Below are 21,733 nucleotides of genomic sequence, written 5' to 3'. Positions count from 1 at the left end.
TAGGGTCACAATGTAATCAACAGTCACTGCCTATGCTGTATTCTGATAATTCAGAGGCCAAAAGAACAACCTATCATTTAAATGAATTGTAAACATGGGATATCTCGATATTCATCTCTCTTTGAAAATGTACTGTGAATGGTGGAGGAACAAGCAAATGGCCTTATGTTAATTCGTATAGCTAAGCACTGGTGATGGACATCCTTCAAAGTCATCCTAATTACTTTCTGTTCCCTGAGAAAATTCCAACTTTTCAAAAGACATGAAATTGTATAAAAGATCATTGGGTCCTGATTCTGTCATCTCAGAGCTGCTTAGGCTTCATCAGGGGAAGTTTGAGTCACAAGACTGAGGTCCCAGTTATGCTGGTACGCCCTGAATATGAGATTTGGACATTGGACTATAACCTATGAACTATTTCTGAAAGAACTCTTTGCAACTACAAAGCTCACCATCTCGGCTATGAATCTGAACCTCAATGAATTGAACTCATGTCTGTATGTATATTGATCTTTTAACCATACTCTCTCGCTTGTTTTTTAATAATTTTAGTTTAGTTAATGAGAATTGGCGGCAGTGTGTATTTGGGTAAGATTTGGAATATTCAATAACCTGGGAGGTGCCACCGGACTCCTCGTTGTTTTTCTGGGAGGTAATGTGTCCAATCCTTTGGGACTGGTAGAACCTTTTCTTTTATATGATGAAAAAAGATTTTCAGAAATCATCACATTTGACTTAGGTACATCAATGGAGGCCTGAGGCTGGATCAATTTAAGGGAACTGTGTGGTTTGGACTTCTGAGTAACCAGTGAGATAATAAAGAAGCTGTTTTATGATGGTTTGGTAAATCTAAGTATTGGACTATCCACCAGCTTTATGGGGATTGTCTGCCCCATTCGTTGCAGTTCACCCTAATTGAGTGATCATAGCTGGCTCCCCACTAGGACCCTGGTCACACGGATCAAAGGGGGAAACACCTTCAGTGCTAGAGTGTCAATTGTTGTATGGAAGAGGGAAGTCGTGTGCATGGTTGCCAACGTGAAGCTTTGATTTTTGCCTTGCACAAATAGATGAAGTCACCTCACCAGCTGCAGTATTCCTTTGTATTTCTCTATACTTAGGGAAGGAAATATCTTGAATACTGAAGATACCGAGGTAAAGTTAGAGCTTCTCTAAACAAACACTTAATTTGCAGCAAGCTGGGAGTGCATGGCAAGTTCACATTGGTGTCCACTTGGAGCCAGCTGACAGGCACTAACAGTTCCGTAGTGCATTTTGATTTACTTTTGCTTTAAAGCTACTCACACACCAGCCTGCCATGAAGTCTTCATTTAGATAAGCCCTTTATCTCCACTACTAAATGGCTTTTGTAAGGATAAAAAAAAAATCTCATTTACTGGAGTGCAGCACCTTCTTCCAGACACTAAGAAGGTACTGAGTTCCATACTATGAGTACATTCTATTCTTCTTAAGTACACAACTCGGGTTAACATAAAAGGGAGTGGTGTCCAGGGCCCTCCTTACTCATACGTAAACTACACAGCTGTGTAGGGCACCAGGAAATTTGGGGCACCAAATTGCCCCAAATTTCCTGGTGCCCTACACAGCTGCGTGCTGCTCCAGTGGCCAGCCCGATCCCTGGCCGGCTAAGCTGCCCCCGCCTCTTCCCACCCCTGCTCCGCCCCCACTCCACCCCTTCCCCTGAGCTACGTTCCGGGGGACTGCAGCAGGGATTGGGCGCGCCCTGCACTCACCAGGCGATGGGAAGTGGAGCAACCCGGCCCCAGCCTGCTCTGCACTGCCAGTGAGTGCTGGGGGGGGCAGTTCCCCCCTGCTCCCCAAGTCTCAAAGCTGGGAGCCAGGGGAACAGAGCAGATCAGGTTGGGGCTGGGTCACTTCACTTCCCGCCACCCCATGAGTGCGGGGTCGGGCCCGCCCAGCAATCACTGGGCAGCAGGAAGTGGAGCGACCTGGCCCCAACCCGCTCTACTCCGTTAGCTCGTGCTTGGGGGGGTGGTTTCCCTCCTGCCCCCCACAGACCTTGGGCGCAGCCCCCTCTGCGTGCCCCGCGCCCCCACAAGGGGGCTGCGTAGGGCACCACAATGTCTAGGGATGGCCCTGGTTGTGCCCATCAGGACAGAATTATAGCAGGGCTAACTTATATTTAAACTTGGCCCTTTTGTTCGAGCTGTGTGGCAATAGATCAGGATTTCTACATATGTGTGTTGCATTTAAATATTTTGTGCAAACACTGCAGCCTATAGAATGCTCATGAACTGTTTGCTGCAAGTATTCAATATTCATTCACACTTAACTAGACTGGTCACCTAAGTGACATGGTAATATTTTTGTTCCCTGACTGGATGATCATAACTTCTATATTCAGGCATTCATCCTGTTTAATTTACTGGGGGCTTTGATTTCCTTGGGGAGAGGATGGGAGCACTTAGAGAGAGGTAGCTGGAGAGAGCCAGGTCTAGGGAGTTTTAACTTTTTCCTTTTTCCACAAAAGGATCATGTTCTGATCACATACACTTACACCCCACCCCATAAGTCAAAAATGTCTGGGGTTCCCTTCCAAATCTGAGGATGTATGGAAAATAAAAAGCACTAGGAACAAGACTGATTGCTGCTCATTGAGGCAGTTTCCATGGTCACATTCACATAGTAAAAATAACAAGGAGTCCTTGTGGGACCTTAGAGACTAACAAATTTATTTGGGCATAAGCTTTCATGGGTTAGAACCCACTTCATCAGATGCATGGAGTGAAAGTACAGGAGCAGGTATAAATACATGAAAGAATATGGGTTGCTCTACCAAGGGTGAGGTCAGTCTAACGAGATAAATCAATTAACAAATTGGAATTTCCCCAATACTAATTTCTCCCTACTGTTACTCACACATTCTTGTCAACTGTCTGTAATGGGCCACTCTCTTACCACTTCAAAAGTTATTTTTCCTCCCTTGGTATCCTGCTGTTAATTGATTTATCTCATTAGACTGACCTCACACTTGGTAAAACAACCCCCATCCTTTCATGTATTTATACCTGCTCCTGTACTTTCACTCCATGCATCTGATGAAGTGGGTTCTAGCCCACGCAATCTTATGCCCAAATAAATGTTAGTCTCTAAGGTGCCACAAGGACTCCTCGTTATTTTTGCTGATACAGACTAACACAGCTACCACTCTGAAACCTATTCACATAGCGGTAACGGTTAAAGCACATTCCTTCCACTCTTGTTGCAAGGATGCAGTACATTCTAAGAGAAATGCATCTGCTGAGCTGTGAAAACACCTGGAGGCATCTCGGTTTTAATCTCTCAATTATGAAAAGGTCTCATTCCATAACAGAGAATTTGTTGAGCACAGTGGGAGCTAATAAGGTAGCAAACCAATAAAATGCTGCCACTGCCTTCTATAATTTTTTTTCATATTCTCTGAATTGTCTACATGCATTGAAGAGTCTGTATTTTTACACAGAAATTCTGTGCAATTTCAGCTTCTATATTTTAACCTAAGTTAAAATAGCTTTTGTGCTTGCGTAATTTGTTTGGATTTCAACTAGGGCTATCAATTAATCACAGTTAACTCATGCGATTAACTCAAAAAAATAATCACAATTAAAAAATAATTGTGATTAATAGCAATTTTAATCACATTGTTAAACAATACCAATTGAAATTTATTAAATAGTTTGGATGTTTTTCTACATTTTCATATATATTGTATTCTGTGTTGTAACTGAAATCAAAGTGTATTTTTTTATTACAAATAGTTGCACTGTAAAAATGATAAAATAGTATTTTTCAATTCACCTCATACAAGTACTGTAGTGCAATCTCTTTCTCATGAAAGCACAACTTACAAATGTAGATTTTTTTTGTTACATAACTGCATTCAAAAACAGAACAATGTAAAACTTCAGAGCCTACAAGTCCACTCAGTCCTACTTCTTGTTCAGCCAATCGCTCAGACAAACAAGTTTGTTTACATTTACAGGAGATAATGCTGTTCTCTTCTTACTTACGATGTCAGCAGAGAGTGAGAACAGGCATTTGCATGGCACTTTTGTAACTGGTATTGCAAGTTATTTATGTGCCAGTTATGCTAAATATTCGCATGCCCCTTCATGCTTTGGCCACCATTCCAGAGGACGTGCTTCCATGCTGATGACGCTCGTTAAAAAAATAATGCGTTAATTAAATTTGTGACTGAACTCTGTGGGGGAGAATTGTATGTCCCCTGCTCAGTTTCACCCACATTCTGCCATATATTTCATGTTGTAGCAGTCTCGGATGATGACTGTCACTGCAGATTTCACAAAACGCAAAGAAGATACCAATGTGAGATTTCTAAAGATTGCTACAGCACTCGACCCAAGGTTTAAGAATCTGAAGTGCCTTCCAAAAGGGACAAGGTGTGGAACATGCTTTCAGAAGTCTTAAAAGAGCAACACTCTGATGGAAACTATAGAACCCAAACCACCAAAAAAGAAAATCAACCTTCTGCTGGTGGCATCTGACTAAAATGATGAAAATGAACATGCATCAGTCCGCAGTGCTCTGGATTGTTATTGAGCAGAACCCGTCATCAGCATGGACGCATTTCCCCTAGAATGGTGGAGGAAGCATGAAGTGACATGAATCTTGAGCACATCTGGCACGTAAATATCTTGCAACGACGGCTACAAAAGTTCCATGAGAACGCCTGTTCTTACTTTCAGGTGACATTGTAAACAAGAAGTGGGCAGCATTATCTCCCAAGAAGTAGGAATAAGTGGACTTGCAGGCTCTAAAATTTTCCATTTTTATTTTTGAATGCAGTTTTTTGTACATAATTCCACATTTGTAAGTTCAACATTCATGATAAAGAGATTGCACTACAGTACTTGTATTAGATGAATTGAAAAACACTTTTTTTACAGTAAAAATACTTGTAATCAAAAATATAAAGTGAGCACTGTACACTTTGTATTCTGTGTTGTAATTGAAATCAATATATTCGAAGATGTAGAAAACATCCAAAAATATTTATTTACATTTTTTTTCAATGGTGCAATTAATTTTTTCAGTCCAGAACACAGAAAAAAGAAGAGGGTGTTCTTAAAATGGCCTGAATTAGCTTTTCTTCCCTTCTTCCCATTAATACAAGGGAACAGTAGAAGAGTGAGATGGGCAGGAAGAAAGCAAGCTGGGTTTCTAGTCATGCTGGATGCTCTAAAAAAGCCAACACTTCATGAGACGAACAGCATTGCAGGAACTTATTTCCATATACTTTCCCTCCTGGTTCTCCATACTAGTCTGGGTGGTTGGCCTCTCTCCCAGTCACCGTTGCCATCTCTTGAAATATTTGGTGTTTTTTCTTAAAGACCCAGCTCCTGGAGAACCTCAGCTTCCATTTTAAAATAGAGCACATTTCTGGTTCTCTTGGTTAAAGCTTAACAGCGTGAACTCTACAGCCTCAAAAACCAGAATGCAAATAAAAAAAGCCATTATTGTAGCTAATTGTGATTTGGGGGAGGGGGTGCTGAGCTGTGGTGGGGCTGCCTCATGATTTTTTAATGTGGTTAGCCTTACTGTCATTGTGTGCACCATTCATAGAACACTGGCACACAAGTGACTACAATGTAGCTAAAACTACAAATGTTGATTACTGAATCTGATGAGTGCATCTAGCTAAAATTTTAACCACAGCACACTATCATTTTACTCAAATCTGAGGCATCCTACCAGTGATAGCAACATAAAGTCTCAAATTTTTGTAACTAGCATTTTTAATTTTAGAATTGTAGCCACGATCACTTAAATACTTCTAAAAATTCCACCTAGAATGACAAAACGCTGCATGTGTGCTCATAGCACTGCCATACCCTCACTTCGCGCTGCTGCTGCCTGAAACAGGAAAAGTTGAGGGGGGAAATGGGGCAGCAAGGTACAAGAGAGCATGAGAGACTTTGCATGCAATTCTCCACCACCAGCCCCCTCACCAGCCCCCACTAAGGAGAATCAAGCAGCCTGGAAATTAAAGGTTCTTCTGTTTCACTTCTAGCATAAAGGAAAAAATTGATGACAGATCTAAATATAGTTCAAAGCTTTCCAATAAGATGGGGGAATAAAGACAAGCACAAGAGATTCTCTTTTATTAATGAAAAGCAACTATTGTGCTGTTCCTATTGTACTTGGTCAGCAGCAGTCTGATTCCTAGCACTGCCAGCCAAGCTAGTACTTCATAGTGGCCAAGTCAGAATTTGTCTTTGGTCGATGAAGACAGTGGTGATGGGATGTTTTAGAAAAGGGGTATTCTCTGAAGAAAACCTGTAGATTCTGGGATACAGGTAGCAGAGATCACACCCACTACCCAGGTGCACACTTTCATTTCTGCATAACTGTGCAAATACTGTAGGGCTCATAGTAGTTTTTGGTTTGCTCACTTCTGCTGTAAGGCAAGTACTGTAGCATAACTTGGTAAGAACTTTACCTTCTACAAAAGGCCTAGTAGGCTTAGCACCATATAGATATAAAAACATCGGAGCAAAATATTGCATATTGTTCCTACATTCAGATTTCAAGCAGCAATCAGTAACACCTGGAAGATTTTGTACATGCATTTTATCTCATCCCTAGCTGTATTGTCCATAGCTCTTCCACTTGAAAAGACCAATGATGACAGGATTGCAATTTAGCCAAAGGCAAACTTTAGAGGGTGGAAAGAACTGAAGTATATACTTGCAATTCATAATAGAATTACACACTTGGTTTTTTCAGGGAATTTGAAGCATTGGAAATAAGCTAAACATTAGTATAACAATTTTCAAATAAACAGAATACCATAAAGTGCACTGAGGCACTGGAGCCAGGGAGAATTCTCAACAGGTGCCAGATGCCAAAACTGATTCAGCAATAAAGAATGTGTCTCTTGCTTGCGTATATTAGGATCTATTAGTCTCTTGGGCAACAAGAGTAAGTAAAACTTTAATAGTGTATGAAGTTCATTAGCATTAAAGACATCTTCAAAACACATAAGACGAACTGGATTTAAAAACCACTACAAAAGCACCATTAAAACTACAAACATGGTATCCCATGCCACCCGAAATTGATTTTTGACCACTGCTTTTGGGGAAGGGTTCTAAACTGGACTGCAGTGTTCGCTCTGCATTGCTCTGAACAGATTCATATATTGCTTGTTACTTATAATCTGATTTTAAACATCTCACTTGCAGATATAATCCAGGAGTCAATTTTTAAGCGAGTGACTCAAGTTAACTGACATGTGTCAGCAGACCCAAACAGTGGCATTAGCGTGATGCCAGCAGATTATTTTGAATGTTAATGCTCAGAGTTCTCAATTAGCTGAAACCAACGTCAAGAAATAAAACATCTAATTCCCTAGGTCCTCTACCATTAGTAGTAACTGACTATCCCATTTCTAAATGAAGATAAACGAAAGCTATCATTGAGCTCCAATTTATCTCTAGAGACTTTTTAGCAATGTAGCAGAGATTTCTTTATCAGTGCCAGAGGAATACAAACTACATTAACTTTTCCTATCTATTGGAGTGGCTTATTTCTTCATGAGATGGCATCCCACATTTTGTATTAGAACAGCATTCAGCAGATTCAGAATGCTGCAAAAAGATATGTAACAGACAAATTTCCACCATACACAGATCACAATCCCTTATTAAATAAATCTTCTGTCACTTAATAGGGTTCTAAATAAGTTACCCTGAGAGGACTATAGAAAAGATTCTCTGAAAGGATAAATTCTGTGTGTGGTACAATATTTGTTTTGTTTTTTAAAAACAATCCTATAAAACTCTAGCCAGGATACTCTTAATTCTCTGGTTCACTTTATTTGCCCCATTAAATTCTATGCATTTTTTTCCTATGGGGTTTGGTGCCTCAAACCAGCCAGTAAAATTATTTAAATCAAATTTTTATTAGAGCCCTCCTAAATGGTGAATTGCTCAGGTGAGTCTTATACAGTCTTTTGTAGTCTGTCAGTAAAAAAACTATCATAAGAATGGCCATACTGGGTTAGACCAATGGCCCATCTAGCCCAGCATCCTGTCTTCCAACAGTGGCCAGTGCCAGATCCTTCAGAGGGAATGAAGAGAACAAGGTGATTATCGAGTAATCCATTCCCGGTCATCCAGTCCCAGGTTCTGGGTGTCCCTAAACCTCTGACTGCCAGAGCATGGGGTTGCATCCCTGACCATCTTGGCTAATAGCCATTGCTATACCTATCCGTCATTAACTTAATTTTTTTTAACCCAGTTATACTTTTGGCCTTCACAACATCCCCTGGCAACGTGTTCCACAGGTGGACCATGCATTGTGTGAAATACTTAGTTATCTTTGTTTTAAACCTGCTGCCCATTAATTTCATTGGGTGACCCCTGGTTCTTGTGTTATGTGAAGGAGTAACATTTCCATATTTTCCATCTCCTCACTGTTCATGATTTCCTAAAATGATCATATTCACTCTTAGTCACCTCTTTTCTAAGCTGAACAATCCCAGTCCCCTTACATGGAACCTGTTCCATACCATCGGGTGAGATGTTCCACGTTTGTTGCCTTTCTGTGTACTTTTTCCAATTCTACTATCTTTTCTGAGATGGGGTGACCAGAACGGCACACAGTATTCAAGATGTTGGCATATTATGGATTCATACAGTGGGATTATGGTATTTTCTGTCTCATTATCTATCCCTTTCCTAATGGTTCTTAACATTTGCTTTTTTGGACTGCCACTGCACACTGAGCAGATGTTTTCAGAGAACTATCCAAGATTACTCCAAGATCTTTCTTCAGCGGTCATAATTAATTTAGACCCCATTATTTTGTAAGTGTAGTTGGGATTATGTTTTCCAATGTGCATTATTTTGCATTTATCAACATTGAATTTCATCTGCCTTTTTGTTGCCCAGTCACCCAGTTATGAGATCCCTTTGCCACACTTTGCAGTCTGCTTTGGATTTAACTCTTCTAAGTAATTTAGTATCATCTGCAAACTTTGCTACTTCACCCCCCTTTTTCAGATCATTTATTAATATGTTGAACAGCACTGGCCCTAGTACAGATCCTTGGGGGACCACTGTTTACCTCTCTTCACTGTGAAAACCGACCATTTATTTCTACCCTTTGTTTCCTATCTTTTAACCAGTTACTGATCCATGAAAGTACCTTCTCTCTTATCCCATGACTGCTTGCTTTGCTTAAGAGTATTTGGTATGGGACCTCATCAAAGGATTTTTGAATGTCCAAGTACACTATATCAACTGGATCATCCCTGTCCACATAGGAGGCAGATTCATGGGGCAATCTCACTTATAAAGCGATCCACAAAATGAACCACTGCTTTAAAATAAATCCAGAATCTGAACAAGTCAGGAGTCAGGAAGAATATAATGTAATGTATTAAATACTTTCATTCCAAAGTAAAATGTATGGATTGAGTACCATAGAAGGGAAGCTGACATAAAGCCACAGCATAAGACAGTGAAAAATTGTGTTCATAAAAAAATAGAAGCAAAGGAGGAAGGAGACTAGGTCCCAAAAAAGGACCAATCGTTTAGAAAAAATAAAACTGCAAATCTGAAAATTTGACACATCCCTTTAGGACTAAACTGATAATCACTGAATTCTCTGCCCCATTTGGTGAGCAAAAATTTTTATAACAATATCAGAGAAAGTTATAGCAAAAAGAAGCAAAGGATACTACTGACAGCTCTAGAAAATTTTATGGAATCTACTGGTGCTTTCTGAGGCAGCCCATGGTGTTTTCATAAGCTTTCTTTAATATTTTTTTTATCAGCTACTGAAATCGACAGCTCTGTGAATTTGCTTGAGATGTATGTTTAATCTTCCATGACTGATTTTTTTAAAAAAAGAATTAAACAGCTGAATTTATAAACTGTCTCTCCAAGTTTGTGAGCTTCTAGGGATACAATTTGACAATATATAGAATTCCTGTCCAATCCAATTAAGTGAGTGCATAGCTTCTGTGTATAGGACTGAAAGTGTGCATTTGCTACCAGAAACAGCAATATGCATGCTAGACAGGTTCTTTGCACTGTAACATATGCACAAGTTTCAGCTAATAGAAACCCAAGGCAAAATACCTGTTATACTATATTTGTATTGCAAAAAATTAGCATACCTGAAATCGCAGTGGAAAGGTGGTTCTTGCTAGTTTAATATTGAAATCTAGATTGCAAGACAGCAACATTATCAAAATATAGTAAGCAGACATTTCATATGCACCAAAACTCTTAGAATTTTTCTCACAACTTAGACTTCTACCCATTTCACAGCAATTGAACAAAAGAATATGGGATGCATTATCAAGTTATCTGGAAAAGGCCTTTGAAATGGCCAGGTTAAATCAAACAAGGGTATTTCAAGAGGTAATGTCTTTCGAATACTAGCGTTTCCTAGAAAGCACATCTTTATATGGCTGAATCTGTTTAAATTGTTCTTGTAGATGTAAATCGCCAATATCTCTCCCTTGTGGTCCCTTTTTACCTTATGGTTCTATGATTCTAGGCTTTAAGAGACAGGGCAACAAGTCAATTTACAGTTGCACTGATGGAGGAAAAATTTAATAAAGTAGCAAAGCCATCAGACAGAGCCCATTTAGTTCCATGAAGACAATGGAAACATGACATCAAAACTTACTGCCGTCATGAGTTACATTATCAGAAAAATATTAGTTTAAATTCTGTAGTAAGTTTGTGTGATGTACAGTGCAGAAGGTGTAGTGATGAAGGAGTGGTGCTATTTCCCAGAGTAATTTTGGATTTGGTGTTGGCTAGAACTGGGAAGAGTGCATATGGACTAAACAGTCATGCTTTTCTGTGGAGGTGTGCTCGCAACACTCAAAACTGGCAAATTCGAAGAATTTTGCAGTGGTCAAATTGGAAAAGACATCAGCAGACTCAGCTTCTCTCGTGACCAATTATTGTTTAACCCTAAGCCCACAGGAGGTGAAAGGTTGAGATATTAACCTACTGTGGCCCCTAGTCCAATGTTGTTTCTTCACAGTTTTGATGTGGTGACATCTTCAAACCTTGCCCCGTATTAAATAAAGTGTAAACTCAACACCTCCAAATAACAATCTCCCAGGCTATTAGCCTAATATTTTGTTTTGCACCAATGCCCTAGTATTTAATTTTATGAAAAGTCTGTACAGACTACAGATAGTGTAATCTCTCTGCTTAGACTGTAAGTGCCTCAGAGACAGCATTTTTGTTCTGTGTTTGTACAGCACCTATACAACGAAGTCCTGGTCTACGATTAGTGCCATAGTGCCACCCTAGGACAATAAAATTTAAAAAATTAAGTTTGAAAATGTTTTGGTGGCAGCCAGTAATAAGTTATGCTGAAGCTGATCTAATCAAACGAATAAGACACAAAGAAAATGGGGGGGAGAGGGGAAGAATACCCTAATAAGCTTTTGTTTGTCTTCATTTATATTTCACAATGGTATAAGAACATTTGTTGAAAGATTCCTTAGTAGTGCAATAAGATGGATGCGCAGTGCTTAGTTCTTATGTTAAAGTACAACACTCTACCAAGGCTTGTTTTCCATTTTTAAATTTCTAAAACTAAAGAAAACAAAGTGTAGTTGTAAAGCTTACTGTCAGGAATGCTACAGTAACAGTGCTATGTTCTACGAACCAGCACAGATTTATTGCAGCATTTCCATGCACCACTGCAATTAACAGCATCTGGTCGTTTAGGAAAAGAGTGTTTCCTCAGACCCAAAGTTCAGTAGTTTAGTACACGGTATGTAAATGCTAGAGGTTTGCTGCATCTTTAAATTAGACATGCGTTAACTGGGCCAGATAAGAGCAGCACTGGCAAACTCATTCCTTTTGATGTTTGAAAGTATTTGTCAGTTGAAAGGAATATTTGTTGCTATTCCAAGCTTATAAGGAAAATTTTATCTTGACCAAAAAAAAAAAAAAAAGAGTATTGGCAAGTAGTACAGACCGAAGAACAAGCAGCTAAGTTGTACACATGTCAGCCTGTCCACTGCAGAAAATGGCAAAAAGATTCTCCTCAGCTTTAAATTTAAAGAATTTACAGTAAAAGCTTTGTTATCCGGCAAGTTGGGGGAATGAGGAGTGCCGGTTAGTCAAAAATTCCGGTTAACTAAAAGTTATACCTACCAATAGAGGGAGGGGGCGGGGGCTCAGGGCAGGGAGTTGGGGCATGGGAGGAGTTTCGGGGTGCTGGATCTGGGTGGCACTCACCTCGGGCAGCTTCCTGGAAGCGGCGACATGTCCCTGCTGCTCCTAGGTGGACGCGCAGCCAGGCATCTCTGTGTGCTGCCTCCACCCGCAGGCGCCTCCCCCACAGCTCCCATTGGCTGCAGTTTCTGCCCACTGGGAGCTGCGGAGCCAGTGCTCAGGGTGGGGTGAGGCAGGGGCAGTGCATGGACCCTCCATGGCCGTTTCTCCACCTAGGAGCAGCAGGGACATGTTGCCGCTTCTGGGGAGCCACACGGAGCCAGGAAGGGAGCCTGGCAACCCTACTGAAGATTTGTATTGGGAGATATCAGAAATGCTGGTTTCTAGAGCTTTCCGGTTGGTAAAGTGCCGGATTACACAGTTTTTACTGTCGTTGCCATTTGGGAACTCCCAAGAATCTTCTCATCAGCCCTCCCCAACTCCTACCAGGTTTGTCCTGGTAGACAGGCTCAGAATGAAGCATTATTCAATCATTCTGGACCTTACAAATTTGAGTTTAGGGAATACAGACTCCAAAATCTGACAGGAATACAAGGGGCACCTTTACCTTTTGAAATGGCACTCACTTATACTGTAATTTTAAGCACAATGAAGCCCATTACCTCAACTTTGCTTCCTGGATCATGAGCAGCAGCAGCAAAGTAGACCACCTCCTGTACTTCTTCTCGAGGCCGTGCAGAATTTTTTCCAAACACAACAAGCCCATCTTTAGTGCGTGGTGGAAAAGCAACAAAACAATAACTGGGAGGAGCCACAGCCATCCTAAAAAAGTGAAGGGAAAAGGGTAATGCAAGTATAACTAGTATTTCAACAAACTTTCAAAAACCATTAAATACGTAGCTAGAGCTGGAGAACAAATATTTCACTGTCATTCATTTTATTCCCTTGTCATGTCAGTTAAGTGCAGTTAGTGAAAGAGAAACAGGTCAGGTCAGTTTAGTCTAGTCTTATTTGGGCTTCAATAAACACAATTAAATTACAGTGAGCTACAGACTTCCCATACGCAACTGTGAAGGCAGAGGTGTAAGGGGAAGGGGAGAAGAGAAGGTGATTGTGTCTTGGTAATAAGACCAGTTAGCCTCTGAAGAAGGAATATACCAAACAACTCTGATGCAGGGTAACACTTGACCTAGAAGCATTCTGCTGACTCAGAAATAGGCACTGCACCAGAGCAGAGAGATGCAGAAGACTGTTAAATATTCTACTGTAGTCATCTTCTTCTAATGCAGTTTTTTTTAAAAAAAAGCATGAGTGATCTCTCAAATGGTATAATGGTATAACTGGAACTAGGACTAAAATATACATAAAGCACAAGTGGTAGCGGAGGCTGCCTGTCAGTTTAACTACCTATGCAAAAAGAAGAGTTATACTAGTAACTGCTAAGTGATTGAACCTGGTTTTCTTCTATGGTTTGTCTGCAGATTTTTAAACCTCAGGTTAATTGATTGCCAGTTTGTAAAGGCTAGTCTGGAAACTCCTCCAATGCTTTTATAAGGATACAAATGTTTGAAGTGTCCAAACTGCCAGTTAATATATTTATGAAGGTTAACCAGCTAACAATCATGGTTTGTCTTTAAGCACAGAAATTTCATCTATCAGATGTAAATTCAAAAGAAAATTATTCAAGACACAGTACAAACAGTACAAGCTTCCATAAAAAGAAAGGTGTTACAGTGAAAGACATTTGGGGAAAAAATGCAACTGTTTACTTTGGTATTTCTATAGCTCATCACTATGGTATCAGAGTGCCTCCCAAATTAATAAAAGCGAGATCTACCCCTTCTCTGTCTGCAGGAGTCACTTAAAAAGTAGCAGATGTAATCTAAACTATATGATCAAAAAGTTCCCAACTACCATTGCTTAAGTTATACAATGACTCTCTCAAATATGTGGTACTCTATTACAAAGCTGCCTTTCGTCATTGACTTATAATAATATCTGAAAACCTTACACATCATGCACCCCATGCAATTCAAGACTTGAAACAAACATTTTTAAAACTATAAATAGAACTGAGCAAACAGATTTTTTTGGTTTGATTAGGTGGCTAACCTGAAATCCAGAAACAATTTTGTTTTTGTGTTTTCTTCACAAAAATAAAAAAAAAAAACAACCCCAAAGATTTCATTTTGAGTTAAAAAAAAATTTTTTTTTTTTAGTTTTTGGTGAGGTTTGGGGGGTTTTTTTGGTTAAAACTAGATTTCTAACCAAAAGACTTTGAAATGTTTCATCTTTGTTTCAAGAACATAGGAATGAAATGTTTTGGCTTTAAAAAAAATCCTTTTTTTCCAGCCAAAACTATTCACCAAATTCAACCCAGATTCCAAAAATTACCCGATTTTAGGGCAGAGATCATTCAACTCTTCCTGCTGGACGATGAGTCATATTGTCACTAGTAGGTTAGGGTCACAGAGACAAGAGGTGGTACTGGAGCATTACAGTGCTGACAGGTCTCTCTCACATACTATCCTTGACTTATAGCCTATCTATTGGCTTGGCTCACATAAACAACATGCAACATTCAAAAAGCAGGTATTTGACATTCTGCAAAATGCTGAAGCCCCATTCAGCATAAGCAATTTTCTCAACAGCGAGGTTTTTGGCACAGTAAGGACAAACTGTACTTATTTTGCTCACACCTTGAAAGCTGATACAGTTTCAACCGGCCTCAAATTAAGCTCTGTATACTGTAGTTCTGATTTTATTCACTTCATCAAGTGCTTATTCCCTTTTGAAATATATCAATAGTATTTTCCTGATTCTACAGTAAGTTGTATGATGCATCCTATAATCACAGCCACTTTTACTGGAACCAATCTTCCAGTGTGCCAAGTACCAAAGTTTTGAGTGCTAGTGTTTGCACTGAGACCTTTACATACCACATTTGTTGAACATGCATTCAGCCACTTGTTTAAAAGGTTCAATCTCTAATGGTGCTCCAGCATGTCCATTATAACATATAACATGGGAAATAGCTTTCCCACAGCAGACATCACTGTAACTGACAGAACAGTAAAAACAGAATCTCCAGTGCTCTGGATTTTTTCAAACTACATTACAATCTTCCCCACTGTTGGAGTTCTGTTTGCCCCAATGCAGACGTGTATGAAGTAAACAGCAGAGAAATATTGCAACCTAAAATAAAGCCCTTCACTTGATATATTGGCAATCTGGTTGGCAAAACTGATTAATATTTTCTCCTTACTATTCTTCTTCTATAAATATACTTAAGAGCCTGACACTAAACTCTTGTTCTCTGCATACATATATGGATGGGAGCACATACAGTTTGTTAGGTAGGAGTTTTGGCTAGAATCTTACTCGGTTCATTCAAACATGCATTACTGACTCTGCAATTTCTGCCCCCTTCAGTTTGTTCATAATGCTGCTGCTAAACTCCAACTTCTTTGCACATCTGGCGGATCATGTAACAAACTTCTCTGAATGCCTCCATTGACTTATCATGTGATATATTTCAACTTCTCACAACCTTCAAAGCCCTACATACTGTTCATCTCTAGTTAAGTTTTGCAATGAACCTCCCCTGTCCTTTCCACCAGAGCCATCAGCCTCCTCAGTTTATCAGATTCTCACAATCACCTCCATGCCTTCTTCCATGCATATTATGTCCTCCTGGAGCTCATCTTCAAGGTCTCTACTCTGTTCATATTTAAGACTTAAAGGCCCGCTTCTGTCATACTGCCTGTACTGAATTCAGTTGGCTTGTATACATACAGTTATCTATTGTCCCTCTTTCCCTAATCTGTACTTGTCATTCTTAGATGGTCCTCTGAGCAGGGATCGTTCTTAAGTCTTTGGAAAGACTAGCGCATAGTATGCACTGTAAATACACTTAGAAGAATGTCTCTTGCTATATTGTCACAACTAAAGAGGTATATTTTGTTACTTCAACATTTTCTAGCGCACAAGCCCATATTCTCATACGTATACTTTTCATACATAAACTGTATGATGCTTCAGTGTGGACACTTCTATTTAACCAAAGAAACTCCCCATGACTCTGCTAACTTAAACTTGCACTACATGATCACTGGCACTGTTCTAACATGTTTCTCTGAAACACAGTGCTTAGCTGCAGCAATTCTTGGAAACCAGCATAGGCAGATGTGATAGCAGCCAATGGTTTTTGTTCATTAAACATAGGTAATTGCTGGTTTTCAATATTGTGAAATAGACATCACACCATTAAGAGTTAAACAGAGGTACCTACTGTACAATTTAAGGTTAAAAATCCTTATCTTCAGCCATTGTGAATTATTCAAAACAATGGAACTACACAGATGGACAACAGCTGTGGATCTGGCCCGGTGCCAGTAAGTTTTAACTTTCCCACATTCTGTGTGTGAGCCGTTAAGTAGTTCCAGGTAGGGTATTTGTGAAAGATTGATAATATACTGGTTAGATGTAGATCAGAATAGACAGTAGGAAAGTCAGAAAACAACCCAATTCTGCAGTGATATCTGAAGTGACAACTCACAGGTAATGAATATAATTTGATTGATCTCACTCATCAGTGCAGTTTGATAAAAATTAATTATAAAAGGGAACTTGGCTTTATATGCTGTTACCTTTGTATTTCTTTAGTTGTCTTTTGGTTACCATGGCAGTCTACTTAATGTGTGTCTGTACAATATGAAGAACCTTTGATTTAACGTGTTCCTTTATTTTCCAGTATAATATCTCATTGTGACAAATTTCATTTAAAGATGGCAGAATTAAACTCAGTTTGACAAAGTCACTATTAAGAGCTAATCTGTGTAATACTTTGTTGCAGAAAGAAGATATAGAACAGAATGACTTAGAGCCCTATACAACACACTGGATGTCCCACTGTGAAACATCAGCTATGACCTACATTAGAGTTTTAGAAGCCACGACTCTGAACAACAGGATCAAGTTTTTGCATCAGCCTGTGCCATATTTTTAACCTAAAACTATAGCAACGCAAATATGGATTACAAATCTAGAGATTTTCTCTCTATCGGGGTCTACAATGTTTGGTTTATGTAGATATTTGCACTGGCTTCATTTCCATGATATGAGTGCCTTACAAATTCTAAGTTATATTAAGAAGGATATTAAGTTCCCATCAGACTCTCTCATGTTATTTATCCACATAGGATTAAGTTCTCAAAGCGAAATATGGGGAACACAGCAGCCCTTATTGTTCACTGAGTCTGTGCAGGGGAGGGTAGTGACACAGGTGAGATGCTACAGCCATCTAAATAAATCTAAGTGATGCATGTCCTGTTCCTGGTTTTGGTTTTTATAACCAGTGCTACCGCAGTAGTGCAGACGTACGGGATAGATTACAGTATTCTGCAGGACTTTGCGTCTTTGACAGGCTCACTCCATCGTGCAGAATCTTTGGACTCGTCAACACTGTGTATATCTACCTGCATATACCCCTTTTATTTTCATATTTTAAAAAGCCAAAGACACTGAAATATCCTCCATGTATTTCCCATTTTAAGTGCCAAAATTTCTTTAACTGAAGTAGAATGGTGAGTGGAGAGGAAAGGTGAATGGAGAAGAGGAGACGTCTCCATTTTTTTTTAAATGGGCAACTATATTTGATATTGGGACAGAGGTAAAGACTCCTAAAAATGGAATGAGAGACTTACATTACCTATGAGTTTTAAAATAGAGATTTCAAGGCCAGAATGTATCATTAGATCATCTAATCTGACCTCCCGCAGACTCTGGCAATTAACTTTACCCAGTTACCCCTGTAACTTGACATATTTCCTAGAAAGGCATGAAGTCTTGACATGAAAACGTCAAGCGATGGAGAATTTCTTCCCCTTGGCAGTTTGTTCCAATGTTTATCACCTCAATGTTAAAGTATTTGTGCATTATTTCTACTCTGAATTTCTCTAGCTTCAGCTTCCAGCCACTTGTTCTTGTTATGCCTTTCTCTGCTAGATTAATGAGCCCTTTAGTACCGGATATTTTCTCCCCATAAAGATATTTATACACTAATCAAGTAACCTCTCAATCTTTTTGATAAGCTAAATAGATCAAGCTCTCTGATTCTTTCATTGAAAGTAATTTTTTTTACCCCTTGGATAATTTTGGTGGATACTTTCTGCACCCTCTCCAGTTTTTCAACATCCTTTTTAAAATTTGGGCACCAGAAATGAGACAGGGTATTGATATTAGACTCCCCAGTGCCATATACAGAGGTAAAAATCACCTGCTGGAAGGGCCCTTGAGAAGTCCTCAAGTCCAGCCCCTTGTGCGGAGACAGGACCATATAAACCTACCATTCCTGACAGGTGTTTGTCTAACCTCTTCTTAACTTCCAATGAGGCCCTTTGAAGCCTATTCCAGTGCTTATCTTAACAGCTAACCTAAATCTCCCTTGCTGTAGATTAAGCCCATTACTTCTCCCACCTTCATTGGACAGGGAGAACAATTGATTACAGTCCTCTTTGTAACAGTCCTTAATATATTTGAAGACTTCTCAAGTCATCTTCCCCCCTCCCCCAGTCTTCTTTTCTCAAGACGAAACATGCCCAGTTTTTTTTAAACCTTTCCTCATAGGTTAAGTTTTCTAAACCTTTTATCATTTTTGTTGTTCTCCTCTGGACTCTCCAATTTGTCCACATCTTTCTTAGTGTGTTGCCCAGAACTGGGCTCAGTGCTGAGTAGACTGGGACAATTACCTTCAGTGTTTTACACATGATACTCCTGTTATTACACCCTAGAATATTGGCCTTTTTCACAGTTTCATCACATTGCTGACTTGGCTTGTTGGCATCCTTTCATCTGCAAGAGACGGTGGAATTGCAACCTATGATGTAGATGGTTTGCAATGTCTCATGTGACTGAACAGTCCAATTTGAGATTTGCATGCTCTTTGGCAGTTATTGCAAATATAGGTATCTTGATTGGGAGCTGCTTGCTTCCTATGGGCTCTTTTCTCTTCAAGTTCTAGGAGCCAGCTTCTGTCATGGACTTTGATACCCTGATTGAGACAATGGTGCCACGTGTTACGATCACTTGCCAAGATTTCCCATTGGTTAGGATCAATTCCAAATTCCTTCATATCTCACTTGCATGTGTCTTTATAGTGAAGCTTGGAACGTCCTGTTGTTCTTGGTCCCTCTGATAACTCCCCATATAGCATGTCCTTGGGTATGCGTCTGACTTATTGCTGACTCATTCAATTTGTTATCCAGTAAAACCTCTATATCTTTTTCAGCAGTACTGACTCCTTGATAGTTATTCCCTGTTTTGTAGTTGTGCATTTGTTTTTTTTTTCCTTCCTTGGTGCAGTGCTTTGTACTTGTCTTTACTGAATTTCATCTTGTTGATTTCAGACCAGTTCTCCAATTCATCAAGATTGTTTTGAATTCTAATCCTGTCCTCCAAATGGTTGGAACCCCTCCCAGCTTGATGTCATCCACAAATTTTATGCGCATACTCTCCATTCCATTATCCAGGTCATTAAACAAAAATATTGAATACTGTAGTACCAGACCCACGTCAGGCTTTTGCAGGCCCCCACCAGATACGTAACCTCAGTCTGACAGTAAATCATTGCTTGTTGAGTACAGTTTTTCAACCAGTTTTGGACCCACCTTATAATAATTTCATCTAGACCACACTTCCCTAGAGTGTCATGTGCATCTGATCAAAAGCCTTACTAAAATCAAGATCATCACATCTACAGCTTCCCCCATCCACTAGGCCAGCAACCTGTCAAATAAGGAAGTTAGGTTGGTTTGGCATGATTTGTCCTTGACAAATCCATATTGTCTATTATTTATAAACCTTTTATCCTCTAGGTGCTTATAAATTGATTGTTTAATAATTTGTTCATGTGTCTTTCTCAGTATCAAAGTTAGGCTGACTGGTCTAATTCCAAGCTCCTCTTTCTTTCCCTTTTTAAAGATAGGTACTCTATTTGTTTTCACCGACCTTTGAGAACTCATGGGGGATCACTGCTAACAGTTCAGAGATTATTTCAGCAGGTTCCTTAAGCACCCTAGGGTGCATTTCATCTGACTCTGCTGACTTATGTAAATACTTTTAAAGTTAGATGCATTCAACCTGTTCTTATGCATTCAAGGATGTCATTAGCCCTATTTGCCACAGCCTTACACTAGGAAGAAATAATTTAAAAATAGTTTCAGGATTGTTATGCAATATGTAGCAAGAATGAGTTTTTGGAAACCTCTGAATTCACTATATAGATATTTGAAGTATCACCAAAATGGGTATATATTGCATGGGAGAAAGTGAAAGACTTTGTGAGACGGTATTCATGAAAACCTTCACCTATGGGTACGTAGGATAGTTACATTTCCAATTACATCCTTTCCAGAAGTCCCAAGTGTAGGTTGCCAAAAAAAAAAAAAAAAAGAAGCTTTTTTTTGTTATTTCTCCCCCCCCCCACCGCCCCCCCCCCCCCCCGCATGGAGAACTATATTCCCAAATGCACTTTAAGGAAAAATAACACAACTGCACCTACATGTGAGCCATTTGCTCAAACAACTATCCAATCCCACATTTTCCTCTGACTTAAGGTGTAAGTAATGGCTCTTACCACATTTTATGGTCATTTAGTTATACGTGTGTCACTATTTTAAGTCTTTGATATAAAAATTTAAGTTGGAGCAAACAAAGTTGCTACTATCTTGCTTGTTTATTGACCCAGTGATAAAGGAAGTGTTTTTCAGTATGCACTAGACACTCTCAAAACTAGTTGAGATAAATTTAAATTGCAGATACACAATAGAAATTAAGATGAAATTCTGTTCCTCAAAGATTTCAGAAGAGGAGGCAGCAGAGACAAGGTCTGAGGCCAGAGAAAAAGGGAAATGAAATGGAGGAAAAAAGAGATTGGGGGTGGGGGTGAGGATTAGTTCTTGGGAAAGAAACACTTTTAAAGTAGGTATTCACTTTGTGCTAGAGTTGCTACAGGAATGAAGTGATGTGGGATGGTGTTTTAAGAGGAGGTAGTCCATGAGCATTTCAACAAGTAGTCCTCAAAGTTTTCCATAGTGTGAACTCATGTCCTAGGCCAACAGGGCACCTACGTGAGGAAAAGCAGCCACAGCAGGAAAGATGGTCCAGTGTTTGGGCACTGGCCTGGTACTTGGGAGGCCCATGTTCAACTCCCTGCTCTGCCACATGCTTCCTGTATGGCCTTGGGCAAGTCACTTGGGCCTGGTCTACACTTAAATTTTGCTGTAATACCTATGTCTGTTTGCAGTGTGGGGAGAAAAAATAAATTACACCCGTAACAGACATAGACATGCCAGGAAAAACCCAAGAAGTATAGACACAATTATATCAGCAAAACAGTGATCTTGCTCTTACAGCTTATTTCATTTGGGAACTGGAAACTTTTGCTGGTATAAGCTGCATCTCCCCGACATGGCTTGCCAGAACAGTTATCTGGCAAATCCTTTCTACTATAGCCAGGGCCTATATCTCTG

The 21,733-nt window shown here is 39.6% G+C and overlaps 1 protein-coding gene across 5 annotated transcripts in view; it reads right to left on the bottom strand.

Annotated features, from left to right (window-relative positions):
- Positions 1-21,733, bottom strand: part of SCRN1 (secernin 1) — an 81,820-nt gene that overhangs the window by 51,727 nt on the left and 8,360 nt on the right. For all 5 annotated transcript variants that reach the window (XM_037890488.2, XM_037890487.2, XM_037890489.2 and 2 more), the window contains one exon: positions 12,866-13,025. In XM_037890488.2, coding sequence (XP_037746416.1) covers positions 12,866-13,025 — 160 coding nt within the window. The remainder of the gene's footprint in view (positions 1-12,865; positions 13,026-21,733) is intronic.

This window comes from Chelonia mydas, chromosome 2 (assembly GCF_015237465.2).
Source record: "Chelonia mydas isolate rCheMyd1 chromosome 2, rCheMyd1.pri.v2, whole genome shotgun sequence".
Lineage (NCBI taxonomy): Eukaryota > Metazoa > Chordata > Testudines > Cheloniidae > Chelonia > Chelonia mydas.
The sequence above is the reverse complement of the archived record's forward strand: the minus strand, read 5'-3'. Positions and strand labels throughout refer to the sequence as shown.